General features: G+C 48.5%; 1 protein-coding gene across 2 annotated transcripts in view; it reads left to right on the plus strand.

Annotated features, from left to right (window-relative positions):
- dlc1 (DLC1 Rho GTPase activating protein) overlaps positions 1-20,000 on the plus strand; it is a 146,921-nt gene that overhangs the window by 26,535 nt on the left and 100,386 nt on the right. For both annotated transcript variants that reach the window (XM_048240386.1, XM_048240378.1), the window contains exon 3: positions 19,623-19,772. In XM_048240386.1, the coding sequence (XP_048096343.1) occupies positions 19,623-19,772 (150 nt within the window). The remainder of the gene's footprint in view (positions 1-19,622; positions 19,773-20,000) is intronic.

Raw genomic sequence — 20,000 nt, forward strand, 5'->3', positions numbered from 1 at the left:
AACACACACACACACACACTCTCTGTCACCCTCTCTCTTTAATATCACACTCACCACACACACTGACACACTCGCTCGCTCTCTCTCTCTCAACATCTCTCTCTCTCTCTCTCTCTCTCTCTCTCACCATCTCTCTCTTACACACACACACACACACACACACACCACCCACACACACACAGACACACACACCACACCACACACACACAGACACACAAACACACACACACTGTACATTGCCTGCTGGGCTCTCCCAGAGCTAGTTACTGCTATCAATGAGTTGTTGGGTCTCAGTGTAGCGTGTCATATGCATGAGTGTGCTCCATATGCAGCAGCAGCAGCAGGAGCTCATGGGTGAAGTCTGGACTGCAGGGCAGCAAGAGGAAGCTGTGCTTCAGGTGCTCCTGGACCGAGCTGGACCGTGAAAGAGACGGTCAGTCAGTCAAGGGAAACAGAATGTTGGAGAGATGGGGGCACAGAAGGAGGGGGAGAGAGAGCTGGGACAGAGAGAGTGTCATAGAGTTGTGTTCCATAATAAAGGACAAAGGAATGCTACTACAGATTGTAGTGTATGTGTGTGTGTGTGTGTGTGTGTGTGTGTGTGTGTGTGTGTGTGTGTGTGTGTACATGTGAATTTTGGTGTAGGGTCCTACAACACTTTGAAACAGTGAGGGAGACAAAGAGAGCAGAGTGTCTTTCTTCAGTTTGCTGTTAGTAGGCAGACACATATTTATGTGATCCTGATCATATTTGCCTGATACATAACAGATTTGCGTCTTGATATGGATCAGCCTACTGTACCAATTCCAAAACATTCCATGTGCTGTGGTGTTAGCTGGTTAGAGAGTCTGTCTGTCTGTCTCTCTCTCTCTCTCTCTCTCTCTCTCTCTCTCTCTCTTTCTCTCTCTCTCTATCTATCTCTCTCTCTCTCTCTCTGTGTGTCTGTGAGTGTATTTGTCCATCTGTGAGGGGGGACGTAAGCAGGGCTTAAATCATGAGCCCCTGGTGGTTGGCACGGCGGCTGGAAAACAATGACTTCACTGCACGTGTCTGCTCTGCTCTGCTCTGTGCTGCGCTGCGCTGCACTGCTGGGCCAGAGGGACCTGTTGGAGCGCCACACTCGCCACACACACCACACGGCTCAGGCCCAGCGCAAGAACTTCCTAAAAGGGCATGGGCTGTGTGTGTGAAGGGGAAGGCGTTAGTGTGTGTGTGTGTGTATGTGTGCGTGTGTGTGTGTGTGTGTGTGTGAACCTTGGGCATACCGAACTGTGTGTGCATGCATCTCTGCATTTGTGTGTTTGAAGGCATTCTGTAGAGTGCAGGTGTGTATGTGTGTGTGTGTTTGTGTGTTTGTGTGTGTGTGTGTGTGTTGTGTGTTGTGTGTGTGTGTGTGTGTGTGTGTGTGTGTGTGTGTATGTGTGGTTGATTGTGTGTGTGGGTATGTTTGAGCTTGAGGCAGTACAGGCCTTGAATGGAAGCCGACCAAAGTGAGGCCATTTTCCCTGAGGTCAATGACTCAGAGCCTTGTCAGACCCAAATCTCTCTCTCCCTCTCGCTGTTTGTTCACAGTGAGACTCACTGCTTATTCCAGACACCATTCCTCTGCTTTTTTAATCTCCGCAGCAAGTAAAGAGCAAGTGAATGCATGCCACTTCAGACCACAATTCCACAGCCATTAGAGCAATGCAATGCACTGTCTTATGCAAGTTCCCTTGAAAGATTGCTGTTGTGACAGACGATTTGATGGCAATGATAATGTTGTTGATGGTGAGAATGGAATTTCAGGATACTTTAGCACTCCAGCGACGCTCATGAATCACGTTTCATTTGATTTACATGAAGACTTGGCTCCAACAAAAAAACCCTATCCCCAACCACAGACAGCCCCATCTGAGAGAAAACAAGCGAGCCCCCACGCCCTGTTGTGATTTCACAGGGCGTTAAACGTAAAAACCAACACGGGGTTTGTTTGCTTCTCGGCGACTTTCTCTGCAGTCGAGTGGGTGCCTTGCAAAATGACAGAGTGCGCAAGGCAGGGCCCCTGTGAGCTCACAGTGCAGTGTCACAGAAACATGGAAAATCTGCGCTGTCTCTTGACAGCCCTCTGACTTCGGTCACGCTGACGAGAGACACAACGAACGACAGAAAAGAAAGAGAAAGAAATGAAAAGAAGGAAGTGACTGAAATCAAGAGGGAGGGAGTCTCTGGATCGGAGAAAAGAAAAGACACAAAGCTGACGCTCATCTTCGACATTGGGCCAACAGACACCCTCATTGGGCCAACAGACACCCTCATTGGCCAACAGACACCCTCATTGGGCCAACAGACACCCTCATTGGGCCAACAGACACCCTCTCCTTTAATATCACACACACACACACACACACACACACGCTCATCTTCGACATTGGGCCAACAGACACCCTCTCCTTTAATATCACACACACACACACACACACACACGCTCATCTTCGACATTGGGCCAACAGACACCCTCTCCTTTAATATCACACACACACACACACACACACGCCATCTTCGACATTGGGCCAACAGACACCCTCTCCTTTAATATCACACACACACACACACACACACGCTCATCTTCGACATTGGGCCAACAGACACCCTCTCCTTTAATATCACACACACACACACACACACACACGCTCATCTTCGACATTGGGCCAACAGACACCCTCTCCTTTAATATCACACACACACACACACACACACACGCTCATCTTCGACATTGGGCCAACAGACACCCTCTCCTTTAATATCACACACACACACACACACACACACACACGCTCATCTTCGACATTGGGCCAACAGACACCCTCTCACACACATACATGGACCTTCCCCCACACACAAACACATAACATATGCATCAAGAAGCTCTTGCACAAAGTTGCATGAAAATACTAAAACACACATACCACCCAAAAAGTAAACTGAAGCCAGTTGCCTCCATAATCTTTCCCATATGCATGGAGAACATTGACCTATATCTCCACTAAAACACACACAAGAAGACTAAATGCACCCAAAAACGGAAAAGGTTCTCGGATGCCTGAAGGCGTGTTATTTTGTAAGGACTTTTTATTGGGGCTGAAATCGCCCTTACAGCTCCACCCAGTCCTTCACAGTCATCCAGCTACCACAACTGAAGCGTGATATGAGTTCAATCTCCATACCATTATGTCTAATCAGCCCCAGTGCACACACACTAATGTAGCTGCATCCTTGCACATACACGCACAGACACACACACACACACACACACGCACATGAAAATGCACATACACACACATACACACCCACACACACACACACACACACACAGACTGCTGCCAGTCTCTCCATCTGCTCTCCAATCCAGGCCCCGTGTTGCACGTAGCCTGCAGCCTCCCCTGCTGCGCCTCCCGTGTTTGTTGTGTGTAGCTAAGATGGAGATGACCCTGAGCCACAGAGTGAGTAAGCGTGAGCACGGGCGCCAGCAACTGTTGCTCCCCGAGACCAACGAGGGGGGAAAAGGAAAAGAAGAGACGCGATGCTGGAACGGTTTTCCGAGATGACCGCCCTTCCGAGTTCCGAGATGACCGCCCTTCCAACAGCACTGATTGGAGTGTTGATATCAGTGCTCGCTCGGCTAATGGAAATCCAGTGAGTAAAAGCGGCAGTAATTAGGTCCCCCAGGAGTCCTTGTGCTGTCCCAGGCTCTATCAGAAAGAGATGTGCACCAAGACTTTAGGCAGGCAGCAAGCCACGCAACGTGTTGGTTGGTGTGATTGTGTTTGTGTTTTAAGAGAGAGAGAGAGAAAGAGAGAGAGAGAGATCTTTTCTTAATGTTTCAATTAAAGATTGAGAGTTTGATTTCCTTTCATTGTGTGTCCTGATGAGAGAAGCTCCTCTCCAGTTTCAACTGGAGCATCTGCTGCCGAGATCACAGAAGCAGAAGTGCACCACGGGCCAGATGTTCCCACCACACAGCTCTCAAGTCTCACCACTTCAGAAGGCAGAACAACAGTGCAACTACTGTCTTGCACATGCTCTTGGTTATGTCAGGTTGCACCCCATGCACTAAAGGGTTTTAGTGTGGTTATGAGCAATTAGGACAGGATGGTGATCAAACAGTTTGAATTCAGATACTCAATATGTACTCCCACTAAGATCTGGACAAGAACAGAAGTCCAGTTGGCAATATGAGATATAATAAGAACCCTGGGAATGAGATTTGAGTGACAGGATAGCACTAAGTGACCCCTAGATTTTGAACAAGTCATGAGGATGAAATTAGGCCTGGGACAGATAGAGGGGCGTGCTTTGCTTTGCTTTGCTTTGCTGTGGTTGTGTCCTGTCTGAGTAGCCAGTCTAGAGCTCTTCAGACGACGACCGACCGGAGGACACGCATGCTCTGTGCTGCTGAACAGCGCAGTCGTCCCCCCTGCGCTTTTACTCAGAAACATCAGAGAGTCCACTGAGTTTTTTTTGTGAGGTCCTTGCGGTCTAGACCTGATATTCTGAGGACAGGGCTGATGGCGGACAACTCTGGGCTGATGGAAACAGTCAGCAGCGAGGAAAGCATTAATGACCTCAGCTATGAGGGGACGAGGGGAGAGAAGGACAGTCTAGTGCACGGCAGTAGGAATGGAGTCGAGGGGCCGATAGCCGCTCTGGGGGGAATGGTACGTTTTAATATAAAACTCATTTGCACTCATCTAAAAACACAGAGACAGATGCCACTGACAAGGGTGAGGCAGGGATATTCAGAGTGCTGAAGTAGTGGAAAGATAAAAGTCTCTTCAGAAAGACTGAAAGGAAGGTCAATCATAAAGATTATTTCCTGTATGATAAGGCACTTAAGCTCTTCTTAAATTGCCATAAGTGTAAGCATGTTTGTTAAAGTGAATTTAAGAGCCATTTCAAAAGGCTTGGCCCTGACGGCTTGACACTGTATATAGACTGTTTGTTTTGTCTCTTTACCGCTGTGACCCGTTGCATAATGCGCGGTATCATACGGAATAGGATTACAGTATATTTGTAGACTATGCTATCTCCACCCGCACAGCAGCCTCCCTGGCCTCTCTGAGCTGCTCCGCCACAGTTCCTAATGTGCTGTATTTGGAGTCTCTGTGCGTGAGCATTGACGTAGGCCCACACCGCAGCCTTTCTGCTCTGGCAGGCCAACTGGGAGATCCACTGCGGGTCCAAGAACACGTCTCCAGCCTCCCCTCCCCTCCCCTCCCCTCCCCTCCCCTCCTCTCTCCCCGAGGACCAGCTCCGCTTCAGCTCCCATGTGCTCCCCACATCAAACCCTTAGCGAGCCTCTTGGAAGAGGATGAAATGACTCTGCAGACTGTGTGTGGGGGTGTATGTATCTGTGTGCGTTTGTGTGTGTGTGAGAGTGAGAGAGACTACTGTATGCAGTGTAGATATCGTTGTGTTGGAATAAGATTTGAGCATACTGTACAAGAGGTGTGTGTGTGTGTGTGTGTGTGTTATTCTCTTATCTTTTTATTTTTCCCCTCATCTATCATTAGTGTATCATCTTGCTATATGTTTTCTCTTGCACACATATCTCTCTCTGTCTGAGTTCCATTTAATACAGTCATACTCACTGACATGACTGTGCAGGATCACACTCTGTATATTGAACATGTTCTATTCTGTCATAACTAAAGAATACATTCATAACATAAAGAACAATGCCACCCACACACACACTAAGATTTTGGCAGGAGGACACTTATTGTTCTACAAGCTCATACAAACACACACACACACACACACACACACACACACACACACACAGAGGGTGATGAAGAAAGAAGCTTCATCACCCTCTGTGTGTGTGTGTGTGTGTGTGTGTGTGTGTCTGTGTGTTTACCCAGCAGTCTGGTTTGTTGCTGCATAAGTAAAGAGTTTATTTAGAGAGTGCCAGGAAGTGCATAATTTTTAAAAGGAAGCTGTTCAAATCAGGGCCCAGTGCGTGTCAGCAATGCACAGGTATGTGCGGCTGCAGGTCAACACAACAGTGGAATATGATGGAGTCACATTAGTATGATTGTGTGTGTGTGTGTGTGTGTGTGTGTGTGTGTGTGTGTTTGTGTGCATGACTGCGTATAGAGAGACAGAGGCAGCTTTTGTGCTTTGTCATTGTATGTATTATGTTTATAATAAAAAGCTTGCCTGTCTGTCTGTCTCTCTCTCTCTCTCTCTGTGTGTGTGTGTGTGTGTGTGTGTGTGTGTTTGTGTGTCCTTATATTATTCATCAGGGTTGGGGATGCTGCAGAGCCATTATGATCCTAATTACCTGTTGGGCTTTATTAATAATTTAAGCCACTCACATTTTCTCAGCCACAACAGGGACAACCAACTTAAAACGTATGCAGTGTGTACTGTACTGGGGCAGTCGTGGCCTACTGGTTAGCGCTTCGGACTTGTAACCGGAGGGTTGCCAGTTCGAACCCCGACCAATAGGCACGGCTGAAGTGCCCTTGAGCAAGGCACCTAACCCCTCACTGTCTGGGGAAAAACCCGAAGACTCCCCGAGCACCGCTGTTGTTGCAGGCGGCTCACTGCGCCGGGATTAGTGTGTGCTTCACTTCACTGTGTGCTGAGTGTGTTTCACTAATTCACGGATTGGGATAAATGCAGAGACCAAATTTCCCTCACAGGAAATACTCAAAAGAGTATATATACTTATACATATACTTATACTTAGGCTATCCCATTTTGCCAGCCAATGCTATTTTTCTGTTGTAAGTTTGAGTCACTTTTTCAGTCACGAGTCTGCTTGACCACATGCACTTGAACTTCCTGTTTGGTTAATGAGGACCCTGATCAATGGAGGAAACCCCATCAGCACACACACACACACACACACACACACACACAGCAGGGATGCTCCTTATTTTCTACAGGGTGTCTTGCTAATCAGATGAGAATCTATCCCCACTAGAATGTTTTGGAAAACATGCGTCTTGTTCCCAAGTGTCACTCTTGAGTGCTCCATTTGGTGACTAATATCAGCGAAAACATGTTTAATAAATAAATGAATGGACAAAGAGGCTTCTCATTGTCCATTTAAGACCCGAGAGAGCTGTTGCTCTATATTGTGTTCTCATGGGTGTCATGAGGGCAGTTGCTGAGGGGCTAACATCTGGTCAATCCCAAGATGATTCAATAGAGTCGCATTCCAATGCTGCACAACAGCATTGCGTTCATACCCAACCCAAATGATTCAATCATGTTCAATCCCAGAAATCTTGAAAGCACATGATGCATTCAGTAGGAATCCTAACAGGGAATCACTTTGGGAGAGGTTGGCCCCAATACTAATCATTTAGAATCCGCACCAAGGGCAGTTTCGGAGTTGTATAGAGCCCGTCCGAACTTCTGAAGTGGTTCACATGGCGTGGTTCCGTGTCTGATGTGGGGAGAGGGTGTCTGGGGAAAAACCCGAAGACTGCTCGGTTCGCGGTTGCGTTGCAGCAGCCACTGTGGGAACCGCTCTCCCATCTCCAAACAGGAAATGGATCAGGAATGTGTCCCTGGGCCCCCTGAAGATCACCACAGGAAACCCCAGTACAGTGCCACCAACTTCAACCCCCCAAAAGAATAACATATGCTTTAGGACACACACATACATACACACTAACTGACACACAGAGGTACTTACCAACACACACACACAACCAACAGACACATACACACAGAGAGAGAAACAAAGACCTCCAGATGAACTTAGTGTCTGCATATTGCTAGTTTGTCAAGATGCTGTTGTTTTTTTCTTTACTGCCTCTACAACATCTTTTGTTCATTCAGAAGTAGCTCACATAAATATTACTTGTTTGCAGACTGAAAACAATGTAGATCAGGCAAGAGCAATAAAATGATGCCTGCAAGGATTTGACTGGGCTTGTGTTCATGCGTTGTGTGTGTGTGTGTGTGTGTGTGTGTAAACTCAGAAAACTCGCCCAGACAGCTGGGTGAGTTTTCTGAGTTTAAATGGAACCACAGTCAACGGATGTTATTAAGGAGCTCGAACAGCATAACACATATCCCATCATGCACCACCTCTCCCTTTACCACCATCACTATGGGAATCTAAAGACTTGTTAACTAGCATGATGCCTGCTACAAAATCACACACACACACACACACAATGTGCTCAAGTGTACCTGTTAGCATTGTGTTGTGCAATGAGAGAGTGATACACATACCATCATATTACAAGCCTATAAGCCAAACAAATCATATACTGTGCATCAATACTATACCCAGAGAGATTATATCCACCTGAAGCAAAACAATTTGTTATACTCATTCATTTATTTGGAATTATTAGAAGGTATCAATTTTCAGATACTACAAAGGACAGAGGCATAAGTTATACTTGTTTTGCTTATTACACTTTGGTTGGCAAAGAAGCAGGTCCTAGCAATCCGGGCACTTCTGGTGTATTATTTATTACACCAGAAAACAAAAGAAGTAGAAAAAAATATATATATAATGACATTAGAATCAAAATATATACCTGTTAGTTCCAATCACATACAATGAAAGTTAACAAACCATACAGAACAATACACTTTTATTAGGTTTGTCACAAAAGTATCATTACTGAATGGAACTGGAATAGTAATATTCAGATAAAACTGAACTACAGGCATCACGGGCAAGACAGACGTGGACCACAAGTGCGTCACGTTTCTTTCAGTTTATTAAAGGGTTGGGGGAAAAGGAGTGTGTGGGTGTGTGTGTGTCCCAGTGGCAGAGAGGCGTCAAACGTTGGTGGGGACGAAGGGTCTGGGCTTACACGCCAGGGGCCTAGAAGTCCTGGGGAACACACACACACACACACACACAACAGGAGAGCAGAGGAACAGGGCAGGCGAAACAAGGCAGCAGCACAGACAAAGCCAAGGCAGAACTCACAATATTAAAGGTGGCAGGCAAGCAGAGTTACCGCGGCAGGAGAGCAGAGGGGAGTCAAGCGGGTCCGGGGACACAAGCAAGAGTCAGAGTAGCGCATAGACGTGCAGGTTACAGGTGCTGGCTTTGCAGACGTTCTGACAAAGGTGGACTGAAAAACAAGGCTTTAAATACAGGGGATGGTTAACAGGAAATGCAGTGCAACTGGCAGGTCAACGAGAGAGCAAGGGTAGGGACAGGTGCGGCTAATCAGGCAGAGCAGAGACAGAGACTGGGAGTGGCAGATAATTGAGAGCAATGAAGGCTCCCGCTAACAGGCAGGAGAGAGCTCACGACAGAAGAACCCCGGTGGAGGGGGGAGCCAGTGGAGGGCTAGAACTCCTTGGACCGATCAGTCTCCATGCCCTGATCTTCAGAAGGCGGCCCAGAAGTGGCACCGTCAAGGGCCAGGTCAGGTTCCGGAGCCAACTCAGGGTCAGGTGCCAGGTCAGGTGCCGGACGGGAGGCACGGCGACCCCTCGGATCTACCCCCGTCCCGAATGACCGGGCTGGTCTGGATGCCGCCGGTGGAAGTTGGTGATTAGGTCCGTCCACAATCCGCTGGCAGGCACCCAGGTCCTCTCCTCAGGTCCATAACCCTCCCAGTCGACAAGGTATTGGATGCCCCTACCTCTTCAGCGGGACCGGAGCAGACGCTGGACAGAGTAGACTGGACCACCATCAATGAGGCGCGGAGGAGGGGGAGGAGGTGCAGCCGGAACCAGTGGACTCTCATGAACCGGTTTGATCTTCGACACATGGAATGTAGGATGAACTCATGGATCTTGGTAGCTTGGAGCTGAACAGCAGTTGGGCTGATAACCCTCCGGATGGGGAATGGGCCGACGAACCAAGGCCACCAGCTTCCGCGACTCCACCCGCAGTGGCAGGTCCTGGCCGACAGCCAAACCTTTGTCCCACATGGTAGGCGGGAGCAGGAGTTCTGCGGCGGTTGGCACCAGTGGTGTAGCTGGAGACGGACTTGAGGAGCGTGGCACAGGCTTGTGCCCAGGTGCGGCGGCACCGGCGAGAATAGGCAAGGGCAGATGGGCAGGTGACTTCACCTGCCCATCTGGGCAGGTGACATGCCGGTGGCAGAGCAGGTCAGAGAATTATGGGCATATTCCACCCATGTCAGTTGCTGAGCCCAGGCGTGAGGGTTACAAGATGCCATGCATCGGAGTGCCTTCTTCAACTCTTGGTTTGCCCGTTCCGACTGGCCGTTGGACTGGGGATGGAATCCAGAAGTTAGACTAACTGTGGCCCCCAGCAAACGGCAGAACTCCTTCCAAAAGATGGAGGTAAATTGCGGGCCTCGGTCCGAGACGACATCACAGGGCAGTCCATGTATACGAAAAACATCCTCTAAGACCACCTAGGCAGTCTCCTTGGCAGACGGCAGCTTCGGGAATGGGACAAAGTGTGCCATTTTGCTGAACCGGGCCACTACTGTGAGAATGACCATCATTCCATCAGACTGGGGCAGACCCGTGACAAAGTCCAGTGAGATGTGGGACCAGGGCCGCGTTGGCACAGGCAGGGGCTGCAGGGGCTGATTGGATGACTTCTGCTGGTTGCATGTGGGACAGGCACGGACAAAGTCTCGTACATCCCTTCTCAGAGATGGCCACCAGAACCGCTGGGCAAGCAGATGGCAGGTGCAAGTGGATCCAGGGTGGCAAGCGAGATGAGAGTCGTGTCCCCATTGTATGACCTGAGACCTCAGGTGTCCAGGGACGAATAGGCGGTCAGCAGGGCATGCACTGGGGCCGGGCTGGTCATGGAGAGCCTCCCGTACCTGTTCTTCAATGTCCCAGGTCAGGGCGCCTATGACACAAGGACCGGGAAGAATGGATGAAGGATCCTGGGAGGGGGCGTCATCTTTCTGGAACTGGCGGGAGAGGGCGTCTGGTTTGATGTTATGTGACCCAGGACGGTGTGACAGGGTAAAATTGAATCTAGTGAAGAACAGGGCCCAACGGGACTGTCTCGGGTTCAGACACTTGGCCGAGCGGATGTACTCAAGGTTCTTGTGGTCTGTCCAGACCAAGAATGGAACTGTGGACCCCTCCAGCCAGTGACACCACTCCTCCAAGGGCAGCTTGGCAGCCAGCAGCTCACGGTTCCCTATGTCATAGTTGCATTCTGACGGGGACAGGCGACGGGAGAAGAATGCACAAGGGTGGAGCTTGCCGTCTTCTGCAGTGCCCTGAGAGAGCATGGCACCAACTCCCACATCGGAGGCGTCCACCTCCACAACAAATTGCCGGTCTGCATCCGGCATCCGGAGCACGGGGGCAGAGGTGAACTGAGTCTTGAGGACACTGAAGGCTGCTTGGTGCTTGTCAGAGCAGTGAGAGGAGCGGCTACAGTGCTGTAATTCCGGATGAACTTTCTGTAGAAGTTCGCAAACCCGAGGAATTGCTGCAGCTTCTTTCGGTTTTCTGGGACTGTAGAGGGGGGGTCACTGCTGAAACCTTGGCTGGGTCCATCTGGATATTTCCCACAATGTACCCCAGGAAGGCCACGGTTTTGACATGAAACTCACACTTCTCTGCCTTGACGTAGAGCGAGTTCTCCAGGAGACGACGAAGGACTTGCTGGACATGCCGGGTGTGTTCAGACAGGGTCTTGGAGAAGATTAAAATGTCGTCCAGGTAAACGAAGACAAATTTGTTTAACATGTCCCGTAGTACATCATTCACAAGAGCTTGGAACACCGCAGGAGCGTTGGTGAGACCAAGGGGCATCACCAGGTACTCGTAGTGGCCAGTTGGGGTGTTAAATGCTGTCTTCCATTCGTCTCCCTCCCGGATGCGCACTAGGTGGCAGGCGTTCCTGAGGTCCAGCTTTGTGAAGATTGTGGCTCCCTGGAGCAACTCGAAGGCAGAGGTGAGCAGAGGCAGAGGATACCGGTTCTCCACAGTGATGTCGTTGAAGCCCCGGTAATCAATGCAGGGCCGAAGGGATCCATCCTTCTTCCCCACAAAGCAGAACCCAGCACCGGCAGGAGACGAGGATGGACGGATTATTCCAGCCGCCAGGGAGTCACCGATGTAATCCTCCATGGACCTTCGTTCAGGGGCAGACAGGGAATAGAGACTGCCCCTTGGGAGGGGCAGTGCCAGGGAGGAGGTCAATGACACAGTCATACGGTCGATGCGGGGGCAGAGATGTGGCCTTCAGCTTGTTGAACACCTCGCTTCCTGGTGGTTACCAGACAGCATCATCGAGACGGGGGAAGTGACACGAGTTACTGTGCCGAGGAGGTGTCCATCCAGCGCCCGAGCAAGAACAGGAGGTGTCAGATGGTGAATCTCCAGTCGCAGCTGGTGAGCGAGCTCGGCGTCCATTATGTTGGCTTCGGCGCCAGAGTCCACCAGGGCAGCCAGGGTGTGTGTGAAATCAGAAAGGTGAAGACGAACTTGCAGCAACGGTTTGCGGTTGGAGGACTGGATGGTCATTGAGCTCAGCCGGACTCCTCCTACATCTGGTGAGCTTGGGCTTTTAAAGGGCAGTTGGCAACGCGGTGTCCATCTCTTCCGCAATACAGACAGAGGTTAGAGGAGAAATGGCGCTGACGCTCTGCGGGGGTGAGGGAGGCACGACTAATCTCCATGGGTTCAGACAGCTCAGGTTGGCTTGGTGGAGCAGTAGGGGAGGACAGAAGAGCAGTCGGCGCACTTTGTGTGCTGGTGGCTGGCGGATTCTGGCGCCCCCTCTCTCGACGGCGAGTCTGGATCCGTTGATCCAATTCGAACGGCCAGGGCGATGGCGTCATTGAGGGTGGAAGGCAGATAATGGGAAACCAACTCATCTTTGATGTAGTCAGCCAGGCTGTTGAAGAATGCGTCCACCAACGCCTCTATATTCCAGGCGCTGCGTCTTGCCAGAGTCCGGAAGTCAATAGAATAATCTGCGACCATCCGTCGGCCTTGCCGAATACTCAGCAGAGCCCGGGATGCCTCTTTAGTAGATGAACCCAGATCGAAGACCTTGAGCATCTCTGGTCGAAGGATGTGCATGCAGGGGTCTGACGCTCAAACTCTGCTGTCCCCCAGAGTCGAGCTCGGCCTGTCAAGTGTGATGACGTACCCGACTTTTGCCCCCTCTGTGGCAAAGGTTCTGGGCTGCAGGCAGAACTGAACCCGGCAGCTTGTCAGGAAAGCCCATACCTGGGTTGGGTCACCGTTGAACCGCTCGGGATTGCAATCTTGGGTTCTGGAGCTCCGGCAAAAGTGGCGGGAGTGATCAGGGCAGGTGACTCGGGGCTGGAACGGTGGGCAGACTGGCTGGGGCTGAGCCGGCAGATGTAGGCTGAGGAACCAGGTGAGCGAACAGTTGTGTTATCTGGGCAAGTTGTTGTCGCTGCTCCTGAATCTGTTGTAACAACTGATGGGTTTGCTGGTTGTAGATGGCAACTGCTGTTGCTGCTGTTGGCCAAGCTGTAACAATGAGGCAATGTCGCCAGTCATCCGATGGACGTCTCCTTCTGTGCGTTCAAGACGTTGCATGGCAGAGGGTAGTTCGTGAGCATCGAGTTCCATGTTGTCTGAGACGTGCGCTGGGTCCATGTTGGTCAGAACGTACTGTCACGGGCAAGACAGACGAGGACCACAAGTGTGTCACGTTTCTGTCAGTTTATTAAAGGGTTGGGGGAAAAGGAGTGTGTGGGTGTGTGTGTGTGTCCCAGTGGCAGAGAGGCGTCAAACATTGGTGGGGACGAAGGGTCTCGGCTTACACGCCAGGGGCCTGGAAGTCCTGGGGAACACACACACACAACAGGAGAGCAGAGGAACAGGGCAGGCGAAACAAGGCAGCAGCACAGACAAAGCCAAGGCAGAACTCGCAATAGTAAAGGTGGCAGGCAGGCCGAGTTACCGCGGCAGGAGAGCAGAGGGGAGTCAAGCGGGTCCGGGTTTACAAGCAGGAGTCAGAGTAACGTGTAGACGTGCAGGTTACAGGTGCAGGCTTTGCAGACGTTCTGAAAAACAAGGCTTTAAATACAGGGGATGGTTAACAGGAAATGCAGTGCAGCTGACAGGTCAACGAGAGAGCAAGGGTAGGGACAGGTGCGGCTAATCAGGCAGAGCAGAGACAGAGACTGGGAGTGGCAGATAATTGAGAGCAATGAAGGCTCGTTAACAGGCAGGGAGAGAGAGCTCACGACAACAGGTCCCTATAATCTATGATTCTGAATGAATCTTGATTACACATAATGCAAGGCTGTGATTTATGCCCTGGCACAATTTGAAACAAGCATTGCATCTTGAGGCTTAATGCAGCAATTTGATACATTTAAGCAACCTATTCACAACTAATGTCTACAATTGTATTGCTCTTTCTACCACAGAGCCCACCAGATAGCTTGCCTGTGACAAGATGGCTGTGTGGAAGGAGACACGTGTAAAAACTGAGCCGGAATTAAACGGAACTGTTCTTGAGCATATCCATCTCTTTCTTGTGTCTATAAAGTAAGGAATCCACCTGGAGACGAACCCAGGAGTCAGGATTTAGTTTACACCAGGAACAACTTGATGCAATCACAGGTGTGTGTCTGTGTTGGAGCTACAGCTCTGGAAAAATTCCCAAAATTGTGAGACCACTGCACATTTTTCTGATGTCATCCTACGATTGCGGAGTGATATTTGAATGAGTTGATGGTCATGTTAAAATGTGCAGCGGTTGTGGGTACCTGATCTGTGCCGCCTGCCCGATCCGTTCTGTGCATGTGTGCAAGTGCTCTGCCAGAAAGCATCAATTTCTCTGCCTGATCTGTAGGCCCTCTCCAGTAGCAGTTAAAACTTGTGCACAATTTCACATTAAATAATGTCAACATTAAATAACTAAGGGATAATGTAGCCTATAGACTGTCATTATTGGGAAAATTGGGAAAAATAAGTCCCTTCAGGCCGAAGCAAGACCCCTCCGCTGACGCGTCGGGGTCCGGTTCGCCCTGTCGGGACTTATTTTCCCAATAATGACCAGCGTTCTATACATTATTCCGCTTATTATACCGCTACTTGCCAAAAATGGAAAAATAAACTCAAAAAAATAAACTTGCCAAAACGAAAAAATAAACCGTTTTGTTGTGGCTTTTGCAGAGAAACAAATAGTTCGCAACACACGCTGAACTTGAATTAAACGTTCTTTAGAACACAGCTGATCAACTGTCTGCCTTCACTTTTGAATGAAAATCCGTTGCCATTGACAGCGATCATTATTTGGAGATCCTTAGGCGAAAATAATGACCGGTAGAACTTTGGGAAATCCCATTCAAATCAATGGAGTGTTCTACTTGCATCGTGAAGAGAGTAAAATAATGTGAGTTAGAGCAGAGCGAAAGGGAGACAGCCAGAGAATGACTCGGTGAATGAATGAAATTTCCGCAGCAAGGCTAAGCAAACACATAGTGGATCAGGTCAGGCAGTGTCGTAAATTGTCATAAAACAGCATAATCATCGCATGAGAATGGATCGGGCAGGCAGCACAGATCCGGTACCGACAGTGGTCTCTTAATTTTGAATATGACCGTCAAGTCATTCGAATCTCACTCAGGAACCGTAAGATGACATCAGAAAGATGTGCAGTGATTTCTTCATTTTTTTCAGAGCTGTACGTCATGGGTGTTCCAATTATGTTATATCATCATAGCATAGTGTTGCTCTGTTCCTATAAACAGAGAGCTACATGCCTTAAAAGCCCTTTATCCAACAACAGATCTCATCTCTAATGGATATTAGGGCATAGAGAAATGAGAGACTTCTCTAATTTAAATCAGAGATTTGAATTTCTTAGAGTGAGCATGTAAATAAAATAAACTAGCTACTATTATTAGCAGCATCTTCATTCCTTGCAGCCTTTTATTAGAACACAACCGTTTCACTTGGCAAATATTTCTCAGATTTTTTTTTCTTCACCCTGATTTAATTACTGCTCATAATTCAGCAGAAGCAGGCCAGGGAGACAGCTTCATTTAACCGTGGTGACAGGACAGCCAAAGACTGATGAGAAAAGGTGGAGCGAGCTGCTCTCTCTAACAGCCGGGACTAAAAGGCAGCAATTTTCCCTCTACCTACTTGCAATTACATTGCCTCCAGTCTGTGCCCTTCCTTTCCATCTTTCCTGTGCTCTGTTATTCCCTTTCTTTTTTCTTCCTGCCTGCTCCTCCGTCTCTCCCACTCCAGAGTGGGTCTCCTGCGTGGTCTCTGTGCCCTGTGCTAGCCAGTAGTTTGGGGTGCCAGTCAGAAGCTTTTTCAGTCATCCTGTTATTCACACATTCACAGTCACCCTCATCCACATTATTTCTTCTCTTGTTTTAATCTTTCTCACAGACTCAATTTGTTCTTCTTCCTTTTCTCTCTCTATCACTCTCTGATTTGGTTTTGTGTTCCTTTCTTTCTCTCTTTTTTTCTCTCTCTTTCCTGAACCCTCCAGCGTGCCAAGCTCCGGGTGCACACATACTCAGCCCAAAGGGAAGTACACTGCATCCTCTCGCCAAAAACCCAATCACAATTCAATTACTGCTTTCCACCCATCTGCTAAATGAATACCAGAGGGGAAAAATAGAATCCCATAGTCCTTATGTGGGGACTAAAATTCTCATGAATTACTCACTCATTCCGTTATTATTATCGGAAATGGTGTTGTTTTGTCAGTCATTATTCCGATGCTGCCTCTTGAGCCATTTCCCATGCAAAGCTGCTGTCTTTATTTGAGCATTGTGTAAGTTATAGACTTAGCACTTTGGCTTGCCTTGTAGAAAGTCCATTTACCTCTGAAACGTTCTTCACTGTAATATTACTCCCGATTATGTAGTTCATTTTAAAACTCGGCAATGAAAAGAACAGGATGTAGGCACGGCCCTGTTAAAAACACAGGCATGAAAAAGATTTATAATGTCTTTTTGAATGGAACAAAGCCCATTTGACAGACCCCTGTCACTAAAAAAAAGCATACTTAATTTAAGTTGCAGGTCAGAAGCGGCAGTAATTCCAGGTAAAATGTCATACAAAATGTCAGAGCTAAATACTTGACTTTTATCCATGCATAATGGGTCATGTCATTCGGGTGTCTACTAAAAATGTACCTCGTGAGTGTATAGATGTATGCGTCTGCATTCCTGCAGACTTTGACATTTTCTGTGTTCATAATGTGAGTGTTTGGGGACTGTGTGTATGTGTCAACGTATGTGTCCAAGGACAGCACACATTAATGAACATTTCTAAGTAAATGTGCTAGTGTTAGCAACTTCCAATTGCAGTCCTTTGTCAAGATGTTTTGATAACTATTGAATGACTTGGCCAGTTGTTCTTGAAAGCCTGGTTGGTATATATTTTAACTACATTTTAAATACATTCATATGTTTGCTTGTGCTATTGAAACACACCACTTGAGGTCAGTGTCTGACTTCTCAGGGAAGTGCCTAACAGAAGGAGCAGACAGTGAAGAAGAGGGAGCATGTGGAAAACAGAGAAGCAGAATAGACTGACCAGACAGACAGTAAATCACGTGTTGGAAGATAAGATAAAATGAGAGGATAGCAGAGTGTATGTGAAAAAGAGGGGGAGGAAAATAAAGTGATAGAAGGTGAGAGCCAAGGGCTTGAAGAGAGGGAGATGATGAGGTCGACCATGAGTAGTAAATGAGCAAGCAGTTAGACAAGTCAGAAAAAAACAATACATTTTGCATAAATACGTAGGAATATACACTATAGAGATGATGTTGGTGTGCATTTTTAGAGAGAAAATGTTCTAATTTCTCATTTGTTTATTGGATATACTTTGGGAATAGTCTTGGAAGATACATTTCTACCCTGGAATTTCATATATGAAAATATGTGTGTGTGATTGTGTGTTATGTGTGGTGTGTTTGTGTACTCTACTCTTAGACCATTCCTTTCTTAAGGAAGAGCAGCAGTTGAACAGATATAGCTCTCTGTGATGAATGGCTGAATTGTGTGCGTTTTGCCAGCTGCAGGTAACACTAACCCATTTCTCTTCTCTGAAATAAGGAGAAGTGCTTTCTGTGAATTTCATGTGGAGAGAGATCCCTCGAAGCAAAAAAAACAGACCAGAATGACACTATAGAGTAGCGGCACAACAAGGGCAACTTGGGCAAGAGAAAGAGTATCTTAATCTATGACACGGTTCTCTGTGACGCTAACTGTGTGGACGCATACAGTAGAGAGCAGGCCAAATCGAGGCCGGTTCAATCCCATGCTGAGATGCTATCAGGAAGTGAACGTGTAATGAAGTGACCCCCACCCCCATCCCCCCACCCTGCAGTCTGTGAGAATCACTGACCCCATGACCTCATGAATTGGTCACCCGGTGCTGCATCGGACGGTGCAGCTGGAAGCCCTGGGGCCTCTCTGGGATCAAAAGGCAGCGTGCAGCCGCAGTGCCTCTTAACCTGTTAGAGTGGAACACCTGCCTGGGGGTGGCCGGGGGGACAGCGGGAAGGTTACTTGGGGGCGAAGGGAGAGTGCTGTAGAGTGCTCTAGGCCGGGACACACGGAGCCGGCGGTCGGCCCGGTCAGTGAGCGCCTGTAGTCCAAGTCGTTGCGGTGCACCCTGCACGGTCGGATGGCTGGCAGTGTGCTGGCGGCTTATTCAACATGTTGCATCGTTGTCGGTGAGAGACAGCACTTGACTGGCTGTTCAGCTTGCCTGCCTGCCACCAGAGAATGTGCCACTGCCCAGTGGAGATACACTCCCAGTTGTTATTGTTATACCTCTGGATGACTAAATACAGTATGATAACGTGGTTATCCTTATTTTTTTCACCACTGCCCAAAGATTCTAGAACAGAGCTCTGTTCTAGAATCTTTGCCACTGCCTCTTTCTTTTTTCCACAACTAAAAGACAACACCAGTGCCCTTTCCAACTTTTTATCGGATATATTCTTTAATAGTATTAAATAGTAGCTATATTCCACAATTTGCGGTGAGTGAAAGCAGTGTGTGAATATGGTGAGCAAGCACTTTGGATGAATGTATGTGATGCTTGGCTGTCGACAATAGTCACACACACACACACACACACACACACACATACACACTTTTCTATCTGTCATTGTTTGCTTAAAACATGTCCAGGCAAATGGAAGATGTTCAGAGTGATTCCTTTCCACTTCCATTGAACTAGCATTTTCTCTTTTGGCATGTGCACAGGCCAGAGTTATGTGCCTATGTGCACGTATGTGTCTATACTCTGTGAGTGTGTTAGTTAGTGTGCATCGGTGTACTGTGTATGCAGTCATCTCTGCTCACACTGTGGGACGTTTGTGTGTCGTGTTGGCCAGCCTGAGATGGATGATTTACTTTTCTGCCCTGCGCTGCTTGATAAGGCTGAGTGAGGGAGGGAGGGAGGTCAGCCAGACCTGCGGAGAATGATCCCTCACATCCACTGACTACTCACAAGGACGAGAAACATGACATTCGTCTTTATAAGTGGCATGTGTTTCAAGTGGAATTACTGTGGCGAGAATCCTTCCATCGCTCACCATACCTTCTCACTGTCTGTTTCCATCTGAATCTGTTTCCATCTCCTCCCTGTCACGGTCTCATTCCCACTTTCCATCTCTCTCTCTCTCTTCCTCCCTTCCTCCCTCCCTCCCTCTTTCTCCACAGAGCTCCAGAGAGGAGCGCGAGCGCTCCCGTCTCGACTCCATGGTTCTGCTGATCATGAAGCTGGACCAGCTGGACCAGGAGATCGAGAGCGCCCTGAGCAGCACCTGCTCCAAGGCCAGCACGCCGTCCCTCAGGAGGAAGGGGCTGTCGGTGAGCACCCCTCTACACAGCATCATCAATATCAATTTCAATTTAATAAAAAAGTTGTGCTTTTCCACACCTCCTTGGGACAGGTGCGTCGGAGAAGGACCACAGGGTCACCATATCAAAGAAAGTATGAAGCTCCTGCACACTGTCTTCATTTGCAATTGTACTGTTTTTTTATTGCAACTTTTCGGTCACATGACCATCATCAGGCAACCAGTACAATGAAGACAG

The sequence above is a fragment of the Alosa alosa genome, chromosome 1, assembly GCF_017589495.1.
Source record: "Alosa alosa isolate M-15738 ecotype Scorff River chromosome 1, AALO_Geno_1.1, whole genome shotgun sequence".
In the NCBI taxonomy this organism is placed as follows: Eukaryota; Metazoa; Chordata; class Actinopteri; order Clupeiformes; family Clupeidae; genus Alosa; species Alosa alosa.